This window comes from Coffea eugenioides, chromosome 3, assembly GCF_003713205.1.
Source record: "Coffea eugenioides isolate CCC68of chromosome 3, Ceug_1.0, whole genome shotgun sequence".
Classification (NCBI taxonomy): domain Eukaryota; kingdom Viridiplantae; phylum Streptophyta; class Magnoliopsida; order Gentianales; family Rubiaceae; genus Coffea; species Coffea eugenioides.
Genome location: NC_040037.1, coordinates 39,620,376 through 39,639,926, shown reverse-complemented (window position 1 = coordinate 39,639,926; position 19,551 = coordinate 39,620,376). Strand labels below are relative to the sequence as shown.

The following is a 19,551-nucleotide window of genomic DNA, read 5'->3' as shown; positions in this document are numbered from 1 at the left end:
TTAGAAAGTGTACTACCAAACCCAACCCTAAGTAAAACACACTTGGCGGATCTCTTCACCAAAAGCCTCCATATTCCTAACACACAATAACAACACACACTACACACACTTTTATATATACTCCACACCAATTTTCCACCAACAACAATACACCACTCAGGTCAACAGCTAGGAAACCACACTAGAGTCTAGAGCAGAAAAAAATAGATAGGGAAAAAAAGGACAAAAAAGAGAGAGAGAGCGATTGATTTTTAATAATTTGCTATTTATTTTCATCCCCCATTTTATTTTATTCTTATTTTGGTAGTCGCCAAATTTCGTCCTCTCTATTTATTGTTTGTGCTATAAAAGTAGTAACTGAATCGTACTATTGATTTTGTTTCGAATAAACTTTTAAAGGAGAGAAATAAGTAATGGAAATGGAGGGAGGAGCTCAGCCCTCGGACACCGTGATGACGGAGGCCGGGGCGGCGCCACCACAACCGCCTCAAGCTCAACAGCAACAGCAGCAGCAGGCGTACGCCGCGGCGGCGGGGGTGGAGAATGTCCCGGCGGTTCTCAGCCACGGCGGACGGTTTATTCAGTATAATATCTTCGGAAATATCTTTGAGGTCACTGCTAAATACAAGCCCCCAATTATGCCTATTGGTAAAGGCGCCTACGGCATCGTCTGGTAAATCCAATTCGCTTTTCCTTTGTGGTTTCATCGGATCATTTCATTTATTCATTTACTTATTTTTATTTATTTTATTTTTTTGGGGATTTTTTTAAGCTCGGCGTTGAATTCGGAGACCACTGAGCATGTGGCGCTGAAGAAGATTGCGAATGCTTTTGATAACAGGATCGATGCGAAGAGGACTTTGCGAGAGATCAAGCTTCTTCGCCATATGGATCATGAAAACGTCAGTGAGTCATTTCTTTTGGGTTATGAATTTCTGGAGCTTCTTTATTTTAGTAAAAAGTGCAATTTTTGAGTTAGATTCGTCAGGAGATGGAAAATTGTGTGTTTGCGAAATTACTATATTGGCATTTGAGCTGGATTAAAGTGGATTACAGGATGAAAGATTGAATTTTGGGGGTTTTTTTTTTTTTGAAGATTGGATCAGTTGATAAGAGTGATTGAGATCAGTGAATAATTTAAAACTATTGAGTAAAGTAGGTAAAATTGCAAACAGCGGAAAGACTGGAGATTGGATATGATGTGTGGGAGTGAAGTGTGAATTGTCTGGTGATGTGCATCTAGCTAGATGCTTTTTGGAGCTAGTGTTTTGCTGAGTTGGCCTCATGAGAATGTGTGTGTGTAATTTGAAGCTTATTGTGACCTTGTTAGGGTGTGTGCATGTAATTGGGAGCTGTTTGATTTGTGAGAATGTTTTAATGTAATTGGAAGCTGAGTGTTATTTTGTGACAATGTGCGTATGTAATGTAAAGCTGGATGTGACGGCATGACTATTCATTTATGACTGCTCATTGGTATCCTTTGTTACAGTTTTTGGCAAGTGTCCTTTTTCTGCTTTGAATGTCGTAGTCAGACACGTAATGAGAAACTAAGGTATTGATAGGTATCCTGCACACTTGCAATAAGAAACCACCTTTTGTTATGCCATCTATCTTTGGTTCTATGATGGAACTCTTTATATAGTAGCGAGGAAGTTAATTGCCGGTTTCCCGTTTCAAGATTATTAGGCTACAGCAGTAGCATGGAAATAAAGTGAAACTAAGTTGGTTAAAGTTGATCTTTTTGGAAAAGATAGCATTTCTAACTCTATGGACGCATAGAAAGATCGTGACTTTCGGGTATATGATGTTTAATTGATGTGGACTAAAGAAAATTTAGTAGGTATCTACTCTGTACACATTTACAGAGCAGGAAAATATATAAGTTTTGTGTTCCATTAGCTACACAAAGGACCCTTAGGTGACTGCATAAGATGTACCAGAGGCATTCCAATATGTCCAACTGAAGTCCTCTATTGATTTCTCGTAGACATGTCTGCGTGTATTTTTAGTTCCCTAAGTTGCTATTCCATTTGATCTCCTTTGATTGAAATCCTAAAGTGTTTAATGCAGTTTTAGTTAAAGAAACTTCGTCTTTTGGCAGTAGCCAGTTCCCATCTGCTTATGACCTTGTATTCCATTTTGTTAGCATTATGACACAGATTGGATCTTTTCATATGCGCTTTTTGGTTACTTTTCTGGAAAAGATAGCGCAAAGGCTTTATTTTTGATGTTGTGATTCTTGCTTAATCTAAGTGCCCTGCACATCCTTTTCTTTTGATACCTGTGCTCCTTTTAACGCATAGACATGCCATTAGCTCTACTACGTATCTGCTTTTAGTAGTTCTCGACACTGGAACTGATTTCTGTTGTTTGGCTTTTGATGCACATCTTCATGCCACAGTTTCCTATTTATCTAGAGAATAAATTGTCATTTGATATATGGTTAGAGGATGTTTTCTGCACTAATTATAGTGATACTTATTTAGTTTTAAATATGTGAAGAGAAAACATGGTTACAGTATGTTTTCTGCATTAAATGCTTGTCGCGATACCTTATTTGGTTTTAAACAAGTGAAGAACAAAAATATGTTCATTGATATTTTTCTCATAAAAAAAAAATTGTAAAAGCTTTTGGTTGCCTATCATTTTTGTTTTTATCCTGTAGTTCAAAGTCAATAGCTATATCCAGACACCCTAAAACTTAGGTATTTGTGGCGTAGTAGTTAAGCATGTACCCTAATAACAGCAAGTCCTGATTTTTTTCTCTGTGACCATGTCATTACTCATCAAAAGTGCCTACCAGAAAGAAAATTAGAATTTTTGGGGGTGCTGTGTTCTTGTGCATCTTGTTTGTGTGTTAACCTACACTTGCTTGGTCCTGCAGGTTGTTGCAATTAGAGATATAATTCCACCACCTCAGAGGGAAGCATTTAATGATGTTTACATTGCTTATGAACTTATGGATACTGATCTCCATCAGATTATTCGTTCTAATCAGGCACTATCAGAGGAGCATTGTCAGGTTATAATTTGCTTTTACTGTAATCAGTCTTAAGGGCTAAAATGACAACCATATATATCAGTTAATATTACTTCTGGATTGGTCTGTTTTATGAGACAGCTGGAAAGATCTTAAGCTTATTGATGTCCTCTATCCTGAGTATTTTTTTCATCTCTGAACCATGCTCCCCTTTCATTTTTTCTGCTGTTAACAAGATATTGATGTAGTTCATCCTAATGGAGACAATCTTGTGATTTATAATCACACATTAGTTATCCTGGTCATCAATAGTGACTGCCTTATATGTCTGCAGTTTAGCTCTAATTTGATCTGAGGCCTCCCGGCATAAATCTAAAAGCAAACCTCTTTGACATATTTATCTCTACTTTCAAGCTTTTTGATATGATTTTGTTACAATCCATTGAATTTAAGGATTGATTATTCACCAAAGCTCAATCCTGGGTGCAGTATTTCTTGTATCAGATCCTCCGCGGGTTAAAATATATCCATTCTGCAAATGTTCTTCATAGAGACTTGAAGCCTAGCAATCTCCTCTTAAATGCCAATTGTGATCTAAAAATATGCGATTTTGGATTGGCTCGTGTAACATCCGAAACGGATTTTATGACGGAATATGTTGTTACAAGATGGTATCGAGCACCAGAATTATTGTTGAATTCTTCTGATTATACAACCGCAATTGATGTATGGTCTGTGGGTTGTATATTCATGGAATTGATGGATCGGAAGCCTTTGTTTCCTGGTAGAGATCATGTGCATCAGCTACGTCTTCTTATGGAGGTATTCTTCTTTGGAGGTTGCAGTTATTCATTATCTGGTGATTTCTTTGAATACAATATTAGCAGCACGTGTTAAGTTTATTGTTCTCAATAAACAGTTCTTATACCATTGCAATGGATTACCCATAAGGCACATCCTTGATAACTTGACTTTAGATTAAGGACTTTTTCTTGGTTGATTTATTGTAACCAAGTGAGAATATTAGGTCCCCAAGTTAGGTGGGCTTATGTTCCTATGGAAATGACTTTAATCTTGTGTGCTAAGTTAATTTCTGTTCTTCTGTTCACTTCATACTCTTTTTCTTTCTTTTTCCTTTTCTGTTTTTTAAAGAGGGGTCATTCGGGGATAGTGTTTGGAGAAGGATACTGGGGAAGAGTAACCAGCAATTGTTGACTTGTAGAATTAAAGTCCAAAAGGCCCTTGTTCTTAATGGGTGCCCATTGTCTTCAATCCTGATTGGCTAAGCACGGATAAACTTGTTGTTAACAACCACTTTATAATGCTGTTGTCAATTTAGATGTAGGCATGGCGTAACTTGGTTTACAAGCTGTACATGTGATTAGGATATGCTTGCTTTCCTGATCTGATTGCCTCACATTGATAACCGGAACTATCATAATTATTGTTTAAGAAATTGTCTGGGGGCATGCTTTGGAGAATATGAATACGTGGAAAGGCAGAGCTTAATTGGGGAATGTGCTAAGAAAAAGGAGGGAGGGAGTCCGAGCAAGGAAAATGTGGAGCCTCTGGGGCCAGCTACCATAACTAAGAGCATAGACCTTTACATGTTGATGCGTCTGCATCATGAATAACGTTAGTTCAGAGGTAGATCCAGTTTTTTATTTTTGCAAGGTAAAAATGGGATGCCGTGGTGTCTATCTGCTGATCCCCTGTGTGAAATTGTTGTACTCAAAAGGGGTTTCTTTGGTTCCATTGGTCTTGGAGATTGCTACTGTGTGTGAATTTTGCTTATCTCCTACTTTGTACCCATTTGATACCTTAATTACTTATCTATGAGTTGCTATGGGTATCTTTGTTTACTATGAGTGCCAGCCCTATAGGTGTGAGATTTTCAATATATTTACTTCAGCAAAACTTTTAGTAGAAAATGTACACTGCATAAAGGATAAAAATAAACAAATAGCATATCTGAAATTGCCTAATTTGATGACTCAACCCTGGGTTAAAGAAGCCTTTGATAGAGGATATAGAAAAGCGTGCATCTCCTGGACAATTTAGGAAGGTGCTTCTAAAACAGATTCTCGTCCACATATCTAATTGGTGAATATGGACTAATAATATAATAAGTAAAATTTATTAAGCAGAAATGGTATATCCAATTAATTAATTGTGTTGCAAACTAATTTTTGTATACAAGCTCAGAAGAGAGTGAAAAAGAAATGAGCACTGGGCCTTAACTGCAAATTCATTGCGACAATTTCTAGGTCACAAAGAATTATCATAAACTCATTTTGATTGCAGAAAGCTGCAAGTGTTGGAAAAAACTTATTAGCTAACTCAAGTTATTTCATTTTTGGGTTGCCAAAAGTCCACTTGCCAAAAATCCACTTTAATAATACTCTCGCCTATAACAATGTATACCGTTGATAAACAGGGCTTTCAATAAGTACACTTTGTAAATGAATAAAACCATCATTACTTGTATGATTTTGTATTATACATGCCCTTAAGGCTTTTAGAGCAGTGTAGGCATCATTCACATGAAAACATCATGATGAATTTCTGCCTTTGCAGTTAATTGGCACTCCATCAGAGGCTGATCTGGGGTTTTTGAATGAAAATGCAAAAAGATACATCAGGCAACTTCCTCTTTATCGTCGGCAGTCGTTTGGCGAGAAGTTTCCCCATGTGCACCCTGCTGCTATTGACCTTGTAGAGAAAATGCTGACATTTGATCCTAGACAGAGGATTACTGGTAAGGAGCTTATAGCCTTGACTGTCTAATGATTGCATTCATTTTTCAACCATCATGACACGTGCTATCAAGATTTTTGCATAGTAAGTTCATGTAGAAACAAGCTCAAACAAGCGGTTTTCTTCATGCTGAATTATTGGTGCTATGTTGCTTAATTGTAGACTTTCATACATTATGGATGATAATTGCCTTCTTAATCCTTTATTCCATATTAGGTGGCTTATATTTCTTTCTGACGTTTTCTTTCCTTTTTCTTTTCTTGAATTAAAAAAGGAAAAGAAAGTAACCATTTGTACATGCAACAACTCATAAATTACATTGTAGTCCATTATTCTTTGGACTTAAGATTGATTTTCATTTTGGACCTACTTCATTCTTGAGATTCTGTGCCTCAAACTTTCCAGTTGGTCTCATTGTTAAACTAAGAAAGGAAACCAAAGAACAGGAACATACACTGAGATAAGGACTGGAAAGGAATTTAGTGGACTTGTATATGTTAATACAGGAGTTTTGGGATTTTATTATTAGTAATTTTTTGTTCCCTTATTTCGTTTACTCTGGAGTTGCACCTTATATAGACCCCTTGTAGTTTAGTTAGTTGAATTGTTTTGGGGTTTGCCTTTTTGCAGTCTTAGGTTACAGTTTATGAATAACTTTGATGAAATGGAGAAATAGATATGTTCCTCTACCTAAGGGTACTACCTTTTGAAGTTGGAAAAATGATATACTCCATAGAGGTATATCTATATTCAAAGTTGGCAGCTTACAAGGATCAATAAAATGTAGATATAGAATTGAAACCTAAGCAAGAAGCAGAATGTGAAAATTTATATCACAGCTTATGATTGCGTTGTTAAATAGGTGTGGACCCACTCCACCCACTTGTAACTGATTTGGAGCTGATTGAAGTGCTTTATAGTTGTTGTAAGGGCAAGGTGTATGTTGAGCTGTCTTTGCTTTTTAAAGGAATTGGCAATTCTCATCTGTATAAGTTATATAGTCTCTGAAATGTTGCTTATCTTTGCTCTTTTTTTGTTTTCTGAGCAAAGTGTGGATAGACTTGGCTTAGGATAGGTAAGCTTAAGAACTCACAGGCATTGTGTTTCTTTGAATTTCTTCCACCCCATCTAAATTCCCCTACACCATTTGATGGATGCAACACCAAATAAGCAATATTGGAGATTATGGATATCAAAATCTTATGTTTGGTCTTTGGAAATTACTACAGATGAGTAGGTAGGATGGGCAAAAATAAGAATGTTAATAAGTATAAAGCAAGACTGGAAGAGCATGATGAGGTAAAGACAGAAATTTCTGGAAGTCCACGTAGATTTGCACTTAGATTTCCTTAGGATTGTCCAACCAGGGTGAGGCTTCCTGAAGAACGCACAACAGTACACCTTGAACTCAAAAATGAACATCCTTAATTTTGATCAAATTACCTTGACCCTCAAAGCCTGACTGCATAAAAATACTAATTTAGAAACTACGTCAACTGGCACAAAGAATTCATGTCTACTGCAGCTGCTGCTTTTTCCGCAACTGCTGAAATGACAAACATTCCTCAGCATTCTAATTCTGCAGAAGCACTGGGAAAACCACCAGTAGACACAACTACTTTGGACACCTTCCCTTGGACCAAAAGGTCCTTTTCCATTTTGTCTTACCTGTCCTAAGGGTTTGTGCCTTTTTTATATACCTGATAGCTGCTGCATCATATATATATTCTTAACAGCATAAAATAAGTATGTTTAATGCAGATCTTTGTCTGAGTTGTAGGTTATCCTGCATTTTGTATAAGAATCATATCACCTTACAATTATGAATTATGTTGTCGAGCAAATAATTTATGAAGATTAGTCTGGCATTCCATCCTCAATCCTATGGAGTTTTTCGACATTTGACTTTCTGATAATGTGCCTCCTCATTTGCTAGCAGTGTATGCATTTCAGTTGGTTTGCATTAATTTAGAATTAACTTGATAATATGTGTCCATCTTGTGGCTCGTACGATAGAGCCCCTTCGCCCTCACCCAAAAGATAAATGAATGAATCCTTTTTTCCATCAGAGAGAGCAAGTTTAATCGCAATTGACATTTTGCACTTATGTGCTAATTGCGATTAAATTTTTTCAACCACTTCCTTGGTATGTGTCATGTAGTGGTAATATCAACCAATTTATTATGTTGATGATATGTTATTAATCTCTGTAGAGTAATACTCAGAGTCCCTTAGCAATACCAGAATGACTAAAAAAAAATATTTTAAAAATCCCAGAATCACTAAGATCCATCAGAAATACAATGTGTTGTATATTGGCAGCAGAAATAGAACGTGACTTGCTTTGGCTGCAGCTCTTGAGCTTTACGGAGAGTAAATGAAAGAGTTTCCTTGCAGCTAAAGCTCAACGAAAAGTCTCTAAGATCGATCAGACTCCCTTAGCAATACCAGAATCACTGAGAACCATCAGAAATACTTGAGCTTTCTAGTGACTTTTCTTTTCCGTGGAAAATTATGAAATCCAGAATCATGAAGTAAAAAGAGCTGGAAATGATGGCAAAAAAGAAGTAAAGGCTAACTTGCTTGAGGTGCAGGCTCTTCACTGCCATGGAGAATAAAATATAGAAGCTGCTTTCTTTGATGCCTGTCAGCCAATGTTCAGGTCAGGAGACAAGATATGTAATTCAGTTCCCAGATATTCAGTTCCCAGATATGACAGATGCATTACTTGTTGGCATTGTTTGCAGTCTGGTTAGAAATGTAGATTCTGATTTCAGCGATAACAAACTATAGTAGATCTGAGAATGTAGGCTGGCATGGTTTTGGGGAATTGCTACTTTGAGACCTAAGATTCTCTTTGACAGAGAAGAGAGAAAAACTATGTAAATGCAAGCACATGATGGTTCACTAACCTCATTTGTGTGCGTTCCAGAATAATCAGCTGCCCTTTGCCAACAATAGCAGTTAATGCTGAGTCACTTTAACTAATTTGGAGAAGAGCAGCCTGGACACTCTTGGAGGATAGAAAAATACACACATTGAGTTGTTAATATCATAGTCCTCCACTCTTTTTCCTATTCCATACTCAAGGACTACTGCCCAATATAGCTGTTTTATTTTTGACCAAAGAGTGTTGAATGACCTTTAAGCTAAAGCTATAAGAATCTACAAGATGTACTTGAGCTAACCTACTAAAATTTTGTGGAAGTTTGGTGTTTTCTCAACATCTAAAGTTGCAAGAGTCACACCAGTGAGCATACATGTAATTCACTGGCCCTTTTGAATATCATGTATGATCCATTTCATGAAGAGTCTGGCATTTTCAATACTTGATGCTGCTGACTGCTCATTCTGGCCCCACGAGAGCATTGGCATTCTGAAAAAAGTTTTAGGTGCTGTGTTTTGCCACATCACCATCACTGTAACATTCAACTTTGTATCATGTAAGGTAACGTTAAGCGGGGACCAAAGAAAAAAAATGGTGATTGGACCTATTAGAATTGAAGCTTCCTTATTTCCAAATTGGTGTGCCAAAGCAGATCCTAACAAGTAGCTAAAACTTATTCCAACAGTCCCATGGTTGAACTAACTTCAGGACCTATTTTATGACCATACTGGCCTTGCCGGGAGCTACATGTTTGATACTAATCTTATATGCATTTGTGAATAAAAATACCATGGTAACTCCTCTTCATATAGGATGGTGAAGCCTTGTGCATTATAAGTTAGGAACAAATGCGATGGCATTATGATCACCCTACATGGGGAGTTGGGGATCATGTCCTGATGTTTCCTCTGAGATAGAACATTCCTGAACCACCTATTTTAAATTTTTCCTGTTACAGTTTCTTAAATTTTAACACATTTCAACAAATCCCTTCTTTATCCACTGTGCTCTCACTATGTGTGCTCTTTGGATATGTGTTGCATTACTATTTTCTAAAGTACCAGACTTAATCTTTTCTGAAGCTAACACGCCAGCTTTACCTTCTCAATCAATAGCCAGGAAGGAACTATACTTTCCTTCTACAGGCATCACTATACTTGACCATTTTTGGCACGTTCTCCTGCCAGTCTATGTTTCTTTAAGATGTTACCTCGTGCTCCCTAATCTTGTGAAACCCCTTCAATAAAAAAACTAGTCACCTGTAGACCTAACACCTTGGCAACATGGACTCCAGTTAAGTTTAACCTCCAGAGTTGCTTTGATCTTAGTAACACTGGTTATTTTACTTCTTCTTGAATTGGGATAGATTAACTTAGAGCTGCTGGTTCTGCTGCATATTTGTTTGAAATGTAGCATAAGATGTATGTCTCCAGTTCCCTAAAAGGCCACAAGTAATGGTTCCTTGAATATGTTATATCTTCCAGGGGATTGGACGTAAATGTTTCATGTCATGTAGCATATTTGATCAAGCTAGAGTTTCTTATGTTGCTGTATATATACTTTCTGACAACTGTTTTTATAAGTCCACCACCAATACTAGGAATTTATTATAGCTGCCTGGCAACACATTTCTATTTAAAATCCAACAAGTGAAAGGTATGCCTGTTGTGGCTTTCCTTGGCAATGCCTTTTTTTATTGCTCTCATGGGGTTTATGTGTGGTTATTGAAATATCAATCTCTGTTTTGTTTTCCACCTGGGTCAAGAAGCAAATTTTGCCAATTATGAAGAAATGATGAAGAACTATTTTTAAGTAAATTATATAAATTATAGTACTAATGACCTTATAAGAAGAACTCCAAAGACAGCCATAAAAGTAGATTAAAAATTTTTTTGAACAGAGATCTGCAGTAGTTATGTGCCACTGCAACCCCAAGGTGCTATAGCAATGTGCAAATCAAATATACGTTGCGTCAAACATTGGGTTTTCCCTACATGCTGTTTTTTGGTAATTATGTGAAATGGCAACTTAACATGATTCATGGCTTGATATTTTTGTGTCCTGTTCAACATGCTATTTTGGAAACTTTTGTGTTTAATCTTGACTAATTATACAAATGCGTGCTTAGCACTTCTGCAAATCTACATTCTTCTGTCAGGCAGGTAATGAGTGCAATTGAAGAGACATGAGTTAAGATGCATTTTAACGTTGCAATGGAAGGTTTTACTCCTTTGCCTATTGTGTGAATGTTAGTAAAGAGGTCCACAGCTCAAAACATGATAAAGCAACTAGAGCTTTTATTTTAGCCTGTGCTGTAAATCACTGATCCTTCACAGGATTCAAGTTAGCGTTCTGTCCCGGATAAGGTTTCTTGTGAAACACGAAATTAGCACTAAAGAACTAATTGTTGAACCCTTGCAAAAGTGTGGTTCTATCTTAGCATTGTCCCACTACAATTCTTTTCTTACCTCCGTGCATGGTGATGAGACTTTTTGTTTTGACATCTCATCCTTTCTTTTCTGTCTTTGTGTTTCAGTTGAAGATGCACTGGCACACCCATATCTAACATCACTCCATGACATCAGTGATGAACCTATTTGCATGACTCCTTTTAGCTTCGATTTTGAGCAGCATGCCTTGACTGAGGAACAGATGAAGGAGTTGATTTATCGAGAGGCTCTTGCATTCAATCCAGAATATCAGCAAATGTGAGACTTGTTTGCTGTCAAATTGTTGTTGAGTTAATTAGTGTGATTTGAACGTTGTGATAATTTGTACTCTACTTTTTCTCCTTTAATGTATATATTATCCATCCAAAACCTGGATGGATTTGCTATTGAAGACATTGGATCGGGGGCATAGGTTGAAACCATTGTCATGTTGTTGTAAGGGTTGCTTTTCCTTCCTGTACTACTAGTTGAAGTCAAATTTCTAATGTACGAAAATCTCTAATTATGACCTTTTTCACTCTCCTTTTTACTTCTGCTCATGGCTGCAAGTTCCAGTTCTGGTTAACATACAGTAGAACAGATATTAGGATGCCAAAATATAGATTGCTGATGGTCCTGAATACTCGATTGAAATGGTTAAGCTTAAGTTTTTTCTTTGTTCTTTTCCTAGGCGAAGCAAATGCATTATTAGAGTTGCGCGAGGACTACTGACAATACATGCACAAACGTATTTAAGGAAGGAAAATGAAAAGATCAAATCATCAACAAAAATTAGAATTTAAATATTTAGCAAAGTCATTCTAATATCATTTTTCTTCCTTTATTTTTTTATCCTTATTGACAGTTTCTTTGGCATCTAAATCTGTATAAGCTAAATTACTTCTCTTCTCCTTCTTTTCAGAAAAATTCTTTAGCCAAAACTTCTTCCAACTCTTCGATGGGAGAGACCAGATTTTTCTGATCTTTTTTTATGGGATGAACCCTCTCTATAGTTTTTTTTGTCATTTGTGTGATGAAGTTTCTTTTCTTAGGGTTTCTTATGATGCAAGTTCTGTCATTAGTGCAGATTTTAATGAAATTATGATGTTTTATCACAAAATAAAAATTGTATAAATCGGTGGTATTGATTTGCTAACCACATCCAAAATGAAATTGGTAAATTGATAAACGCTACAAATTTGGTATGTACCACTTTTAATAAATCGAATTAGAATTAGGTGTGGAATCGGTAATGGCTTCTCTCAAGTTGATGCGCATGGATTTCAAACTCATTTGTGGTGATTAATGATTATAATTTTTATGCATAATATATACCTAATTGTATTCTTATCAATTACATATTATGTATAATATTTATATATCATTTATATAATTATCATACAACCATAATATTATATACAGAATATATATATATGTATAGACACACACACATATGAAAATTAATATATGGGTAATAACAGCTAAGAGGAAATAGTTGTCAACCACATGAGAGAAGGAAGAAAAATTTTAAAAATAAAAAAGGACAAGTTGAAAAAGAACCAAAAAAATGAAATAAAATAAAATAATGTTTAATATGAAAATGGCACTTTCGTCCTAAAACATGAAACAGATGGGCAAAATGCCTATTTATTAAGTTGAGCGAGTAAAATGCAATTGAGAGTAAAATTCAAGCGAGTTTAATGTTTTTATCCCTCCAATTTATTAGAGTACAAACAACCATATCCCAGCTAAGAGAGTTTTGAATCACATGGATGGATGGATGCGCAAATATTGGATTGTATAGGGGCCTCTGGGTGCATTTGTTACAAGGTCATACATAGTCCAGACTCTGGTGAATATACCTGGCTAAAAAGTATCTATCAAAGTCCATTGGCGTACATAGCTCGTACTTATGGCAACTTCTCATCCATCAGATCTGACAAGAAGTCCTAAGACTCCAACCATTGCAACCTTTATCATTGAGTTATAAAACTGATGGCATTTTTAGAAGAAAATCCAGCAGCCACTTGTGATAACAGAGACAAACATAAGGGAACTCAGTTGCAAAGGACAGTAATGCAAGACATAGAACTCTGCATATTCGTTGAGAACACTTTGTACCAGTCGAACATATATCCAGAAAAGCATTATGTTACTGCAGTGAATTGAATGGCAACTTTTGCTGTTCCCTGTCATCCATCCCAAGAGTGGAATCACGTTCAACATTTGCAGCGCAGTTACCCTAGAGTCCAAACTCAAAAAAAGAGGCTTTTAAGTTTGGAAAAGGAGAATAACTGACCTCCTCCACTCCGAAAAGTTCTATCAGATTCTATAAGATCACAATGTAAGCAGTTTCAAATTTTAGTAGACAGTAATCCAAGAAATATAGAAGTTGTTCCCACATTCACTACATAACCTCTAGCTCAGGAAGACATTGATCTGTAATAACGAGACAGAAGGCTATGGATACATACATCAATAAAAAGTGCAACCTAGATTCTGTTGACTTCGGAAGAATCCCCTCAACCGCTAATCTAAGAGAAGATTAATGGTACAAGTACAATAAAATCAGCTTTTCCCAAAGAATCTAGAAAGTGGCAAAGGCCCGTCAGCTTCTCCACTATCACTGTTGGATTGCTTGGATCTTGATCGATGCTTTTTTTCTTTCTTCCTTCTCTTAGACCTTGACTTTGATCCTCTTGATTCGTCATCACTACTTGAAGACTCTGAGGGTGAACTTGAAGAACTAGAATCTGAATATCTCCTCGAATGCTAAGAATATATAATCCAAATCAGGTATTTCATAACATGAAACAAAGAAGACCATAGTTGGCTTCATTCATATTTGTTAACTGTAGAATATAAACCACACAGTCAGATTCTGTTCAGATGATTAATCGTTAAACGGCTATAACACAAGTCATAAGTTCTCTACGAGTACTCGTACTTCCCTGCTTGCTGAGAGAAGAATCAAAGAATACACCACGACACAAGTAATACCAAAAACACTATAGCATTTCTTCCTTGAATCACCGAAAAATGCTTGAGGTAGGGGCTGAGTTAAAATCCAATACTAAATCTTTCATTTCTTCATGCATATGGAGCATAAAATTACAACATATTGGTCAAAACTTTAAGTGGAATCTACATCTTGCAATGCAAGTATGCGACATTATTGTACAGCATCAAAAGAGAAACAGAAAAACAAATGAAAACCATTTATGTGCACCCCAATCAGCTTTTCAGGTAATTTGATGAACCCTTGCACTAATCGATGCTCCTCAACTATGGAGAATCATATTAATCCACTAAACCTTAAAATGTCAATAATAAAAGTAGAAAATTTCCAATGATGAGAACCTCAAAAAGAAGCTCCATAGACCAATTTATCTCAGGTAGCTTACAACTTATAGGTTACATACACCCGCAAGGGCAGTGAAATTGGGTTAACCCATTGAAACCAGCTATCTTATTGTAGACAAAGATTGAAAACATTCTACTTAAAAGCAAAAATGTGGAAAACAGATGAACTAATTGACTGCCAAGAAACCTTTATATTGGAACCGTAATTGCGGTTGAGCAGGTGAATAAAACTCTTTCAGCGAATATGAACTCAGCGCTTTCTGAATGGTTGACTAAAGAAGTGGAAAGGATGGAAGAAGTCACCTCTACCACATCCCCATCTTGTGAAGAGCAGAAACTCGTTAAATTTCAGTCTGATAAACTGGTAGCAAGAAATCCCCCACCCCCAAAAAAAAAAAAACCCCAATTTGCACTATTTGAACCAGGGTCCTGTCAATCTTCTATTTGATTGACTGCTTATGAAAAGAAGTGACGACAGGAACTTCCATTATCTATGATTGAGCAAAAAGAATACCTTCCAAGTTCGCTACCATTTTTTCTCATGCAAAATGTTCTCATGAAGGGCATCCGTCAACAAGGAATAGATTACCTAACAGATCTTGCATTGTGATAATTACAGAAAACACTACATTCATTATAGATATACGCATAAGAATTTTCATTATAGACGTACGCATAAGAATCAGATTTAGTAAAACCATGAAGAAGGACAAACCTCATCACAAGTTTAGCACCATGTGGACAGGGCCAAACTCAAAATAACTGCTTATATGTTAAATGCATCACATGGATGTTATCAAAAAAAATTTCTTAATTCCAAAAGACTGTTTGGTACTTTACCTACTAAATATGTATGGTTATATACATTTCTATTTTACTCTAAGCACAATCACAAAAAAGATTTAAAAAAAGAGGAAAAAGAATAAAGAACACTTTTGAGCGCACCTTTCTCTTCTTGCTGCTGCGCTTCTTTGAATCCTTATCTTTCTTTTCTGGAAGAATAAAAGTTCACCACTCAAGAAATCTAATTATGTAACTAGTAACAAGAATATGCTCTTCCTTTCACTACATAATACATTACCTTTTCTGCGGCCAGATTTCCTGCTTGAGTGGTTTTTCCCTTGAGAAAGTTTGAGAGCCCTTTCAGCATCTAGTTGAGCCCTGTACTCCCTCATCATTCTATCCTTGTCTGCTTCTAACTCCCCCTTTTTCATTTCTTCTTCCTAACAGAGTAACCCATGAGAAAGCAACAAGAGAATGCAATTCACAAAATCAATTACGAGACTCACCACATCAAACCTCATCACAACCAGAATCTTTTATCTGGTTATCTTCGGAAGACATAGAACAACAAATGTCAAGCCAAAATATCTCATAACAGTCACAAAACTTAAGTTGAATATGCTCAAGAATGCCATTTTGCCCACCCCAATCTAATCTGCACACTGGACCATCCATAACGTGACTACAAATACTGCAACTTTAATTCTTTAAGACCACCAAAACCAAAGTCAAATTTCATTATATGGAATCCTTTTCACAGAAGAAAAGGATAATGATACACCCCCAAGATCAGAGGACCTAGTGGCACAACCCAGGACACAACATAGAATTGAACATCTAATCTCAGGTCCTTTTTTGACAGAATGGATGTGACTTGTTGTCCACAGGAAGTTCGAATTAACTTGTAAGCCACTCAGGCACAATGAGAAAACCAGCAGTTACAATTCCTACAACTGTCCAAAATCTGAAGGGTCAATAGTCTGTGTACCTTTAGAGTTCGTTTATGTTGATCCCAACACCATTACAGAAATGCAAGCATACTATCTCATACATCTCAAGAGCCCAGTATGTCTTCCCCAATCTTTAAATACAATTTCATGCATTTTGAAATTAGTAAGCTGTAAAGCCAGTTGTTTCTTTGTTCAAGATTTTCTTTTGAGAGCAATATCAGGAATCTTGAAACAAAATTAGAGGAGCTAACTATTACTATTTGTTTAAAAGCATAACATCTTTCAATAATGTTTCACCAAATGTAAGGATAACAAATATATGCTTTGACAACAGCAAACAATGCAAAACGAAAATGAGTTATGAAGCAATCATGAGGTACATCTTTCCATGTTGTATGTGGCAATCACTCAACACCTTTGAGCAGTAGTCTAATCGAGCTTTTTTGCCCTTGCAACAAATCACAGCGGTCAAACTGTGGAAGTACTAAGACAAGATCAAACACAAGAACATCCAGCAGAATACCTTTTGCTTCCTTTTGAACTCTTCCCACGTAACAGTATGAGATTTATTGAGACCTGCCAAACGAGCAGCATGCCACTCTGGTGAATGAAAAGAACCATCCACCTGCGACAGTCCTCATCAGAAATGCACAGGGCAAAACCACTTTGCCAACTCAAACTCAGTAATCTAGATCCATTACATGTAAAACGAAAGGTTATGCGCTTGACAATGATCTTAATCAGAGCAACCAAAGGAAGAACTGAATACAAAGACTAGTCTACTTCACTGCTAATACAAGATATGAATCGGCTTCAATAGAAACATAATACCAATATACAAACACCCAATGCTTCAAGAATTATGGCGCACTTTACTAGTAATTTCAAACACCATTAATCACATCCTCATAGATTTCATAGAATCGCATCATTTACGTAGTTTTCACTTTTTCCTGAATCAAGCAATAGAGTCTTCTTCTAGCTTATAGGCTGACCAAATCTCTTTTAAACAAACCCCAATTAAATTTCAAGCCACAAACAAAAAGAAAAGCATCAAAACAAAAAAAATAACAAAGCACTTATGTCATCCATTTAATTCACGACCCAAAACTGTAAGTTATCCAATCATTGACAGCTAAATACTAGCAGCAAATTAAGGCTATCCAAATTCAAGCTTGATTTTAACCTTTTAGTCCAATTTTTCACATGCACCAAAACTCTCGGCCCAATTTCTTGAAATCATCCAAAAATCTGAAAAAATAAATGAAAAAAATTCTGCAAACATCCCAGATAACACCAAGAGTAAAATCCGATATTCATAAAAGAAAAAAAAAAGAAGAAAAAGGATAGCCATGGTAGTTCATCAACCAAAAAAAAAAATCATTCACAAGGCATATATTTCATTTGGTACAAAGGAAAAATGGTTCAAAAAACAGAAAAGGAAAAATAGAATGGAAGGGTACGAACCATGCCGTCATTGATCTCTTCAGGAGCAGCAGAGTTGGCACCCAGCCTTGCTCTTTGCATAGCTTTGTAAGCTTGATTTTTCCCCATTTTTTGTTGAAATTTTCTCTTTAATTTCCTTTCTTTCTTTCTCCAATGAAAATAAGGAAATCAACGGAGCCCAGATGGGGAAATAAGAGGAAAATTACAGAATTTGGAAGAAAACCCAGGTATTCAAAACAGGTGATAAGTCTATATTGGAGCCATCATCATATTATAGTGAATCAGAGGCTTCTGAGATGAGCTGCAGAATTTAGAGGTTTTTTTACTGTGTGTTGTGTGTGAGAGAGAAGGAGGAGGGGATTGGACTCCGGACGACACATACGGGAAACTAAATAAATGAATAAAAAATTATTTTCTTTTCTAGCCAGGCTATAATTTTTCTACCACCTAATCAATTTTTTTGTGGGATAATTTCAGAAAACTCCCCTGAGGATTCTGATTATTTCACTGTCCTCCCTTCAGATTTTGAAAATTTTATCAACCTCCCCAAAGATTTATTATCTTGTAACATTTAGGTCCAATCAACAATCAACAAGTTATGTTAGGAGAGCGAGATAATATGATTCTACCATCGTCCCTCATTTACTAAATTGTTTAATTAATCTAATATCAACCCAAACATTAAAGAAAATACTAGAATTTACTATTTATCGTAAGGAATTAAATCATATATGGTATCAAAAATAGTATATCATTCTATATGTTTCACTTAACATACGATCCAAATTATTCTTTTCAGTTTCAAACTTATTGTCAAACAAGATCAACAACAAATGATTAAAAAAATATAACCAAAATATTTTAAAGAGTGAACTTTAATACCATAAAAATCTTAGCAACTAACGTTAATATGTTGACAAGAATATTTATGATATTAAACTTTGTTCTTTATAATATTTTGGTTGCAAATTTTTTGATTATTTGTTGTTGATCTTGTTTGAGAATGAATATATGATTGAAAAGAATAATTTGGATCTTATGTTAAGTGAAAAATATAAAATGACATAGGGTAAGGCTAAATTCATACCCTTCTAGTCTAAATCCACACCCTTTACATCAAAATGTCTATGAAACCCATACTATTTATAAGGATTTCATAGGAATTTCTTCAATACCAAAACAAACCTTTTGTGGTGGACAAAGATGGAGTTAATCAAGTTCATCCTTTCCCCCTACTTTACTGCATTCTTTTATCATTCCTTGTCCTTACCTTCCAATATTGAAGACTTATAGTAGCAACTATCATCATCAACTAAAATGTATCAGAGCATAGCAAAAATTTATCAAAACATTTCTCATCTTCTAATACATAATAAGAGATAATAATATTGTTTCAACCAATGCCAACAAAAGGAATGAAGAAAAACATCAAGAAATTTAGAAATTAACATATGTAAGGATATCTACTGGATATCCAAACAAATACATGAATATGAATTCTCTATAGAAAATTGAAATCTAAATGTCCCTACTATATAAAACAAAACCCGTCACAACCCCATAATGCCATTTGAAAAAGAATTTCTCATCTGTTGTCTTCCATGATGCATGCAGCTAATGCATTTGAGTCTGAAAAAGAAGAAAAAATCCCATGTTTGGGATAGACATAATCAATGGAAAGGAATGTGTTTGTACACCAATTCTTGCAAATCATACCAAAATCTAGCTCCACAAGAAGTCATCAGTTGCACTAGATATAGTGCCAATTGAGTTGTTTTCTATCATTTCACTATGAGATAATGGCACATAAAGGTCTGTGATCTTTTCACATGTGCGAGAGTTATGACCAGAACCTTTGCATTTGCTACACCTTCTTGAATTTTCGACATACTCAAAGGCTGAAGGATTACGCCTTGTAGAATTAGTACTTCCTTTTCTTTTCAATAGAGATGGACA

General features: G+C 35.8%; 2 protein-coding genes across 3 annotated transcripts; one reads left to right on the top strand and one right to left on the bottom strand.

The window, feature by feature from the left end:
• The first annotated feature begins 106 nt into the window (after positions 1-106).
• On the top strand, positions 107-11,607 carry LOC113765178 (mitogen-activated protein kinase homolog MMK1). Its single transcript, XM_027309264.1, has 6 exons — positions 107-673; positions 773-902; positions 2,885-3,022; positions 3,470-3,802; positions 5,558-5,738; positions 11,161-11,607. Exons 1-6 carry the CDS (start codon positions 414-416, stop codon positions 11,334-11,336), a joined length of 1,218 nt encoding a protein of 405 aa, XP_027165065.1. The 5' UTR covers positions 107-413; the 3' UTR covers positions 11,337-11,607.
• Positions 11,608-13,361: 1,754 nt separating this feature from the next.
• On the bottom strand, positions 13,362-17,966 carry LOC113766951 (protein FAM133B). Of its 2 annotated transcripts, none has more exons than XM_027311111.1 (5): positions 17,617-17,966; positions 16,673-16,774; positions 15,498-15,639; positions 15,362-15,408; positions 13,362-13,825 (listed from the first exon to the last, which is right to left on the bottom strand). In XM_027311111.1, exons 1-5 carry the CDS (start codon positions 17,701-17,703, stop codon positions 13,622-13,624), a joined length of 582 nt encoding a protein of 193 aa, XP_027166912.1. In that variant the 5' UTR covers positions 17,704-17,966; the 3' UTR covers positions 13,362-13,621. The 2 variants fall into 2 exon arrangements, with proteins under 2 accessions (XP_027166912.1, XP_027166913.1); XM_027311112.1 differs by having other exon boundaries at positions 13,820-13,905.
• Between the last annotated feature and the right edge of the window lie 1,585 nt (positions 17,967-19,551).

Excerpts from the sequence above, each read along its gene's own strand:
- LOC113766951 (XM_027311111.1), bottom strand. The coding sequence starts at position 17,703 with ATGGGGAAAAATCAAGCTTACAAAGCTATGCAAAGAGCAAGGCTGGGT. Across the intron at positions 16,775-17,616 it reads AAGAGATCAATGACGGCATG|GTGGATGGTTCTTTTCATTC; the intron begins GTTCGTACCCTT and ends GGACTGTCGCAG. Across the intron at positions 15,640-16,672 it reads AGTTCAAAAGGAAGCAAAAG|GAAGAAGAAATGAAAAAGGG; the intron begins GTATTCTGCTGG and ends TTACTCTGTTAG.
- LOC113765178 (XM_027309264.1), top strand. The coding sequence starts at position 414 with ATGGAAATGGAGGGAGGAGCTCAGCCCTCGGACACCGTGATGACGGAG. Across the intron at positions 674-772 it reads GGCGCCTACGGCATCGTCTG|CTCGGCGTTGAATTCGGAGA; the intron begins GTAAATCCAATT and ends GATTTTTTTAAG. Across the intron at positions 3,023-3,469 it reads TATCAGAGGAGCATTGTCAG|TATTTCTTGTATCAGATCCT; the intron begins GTTATAATTTGC and ends TCCTGGGTGCAG.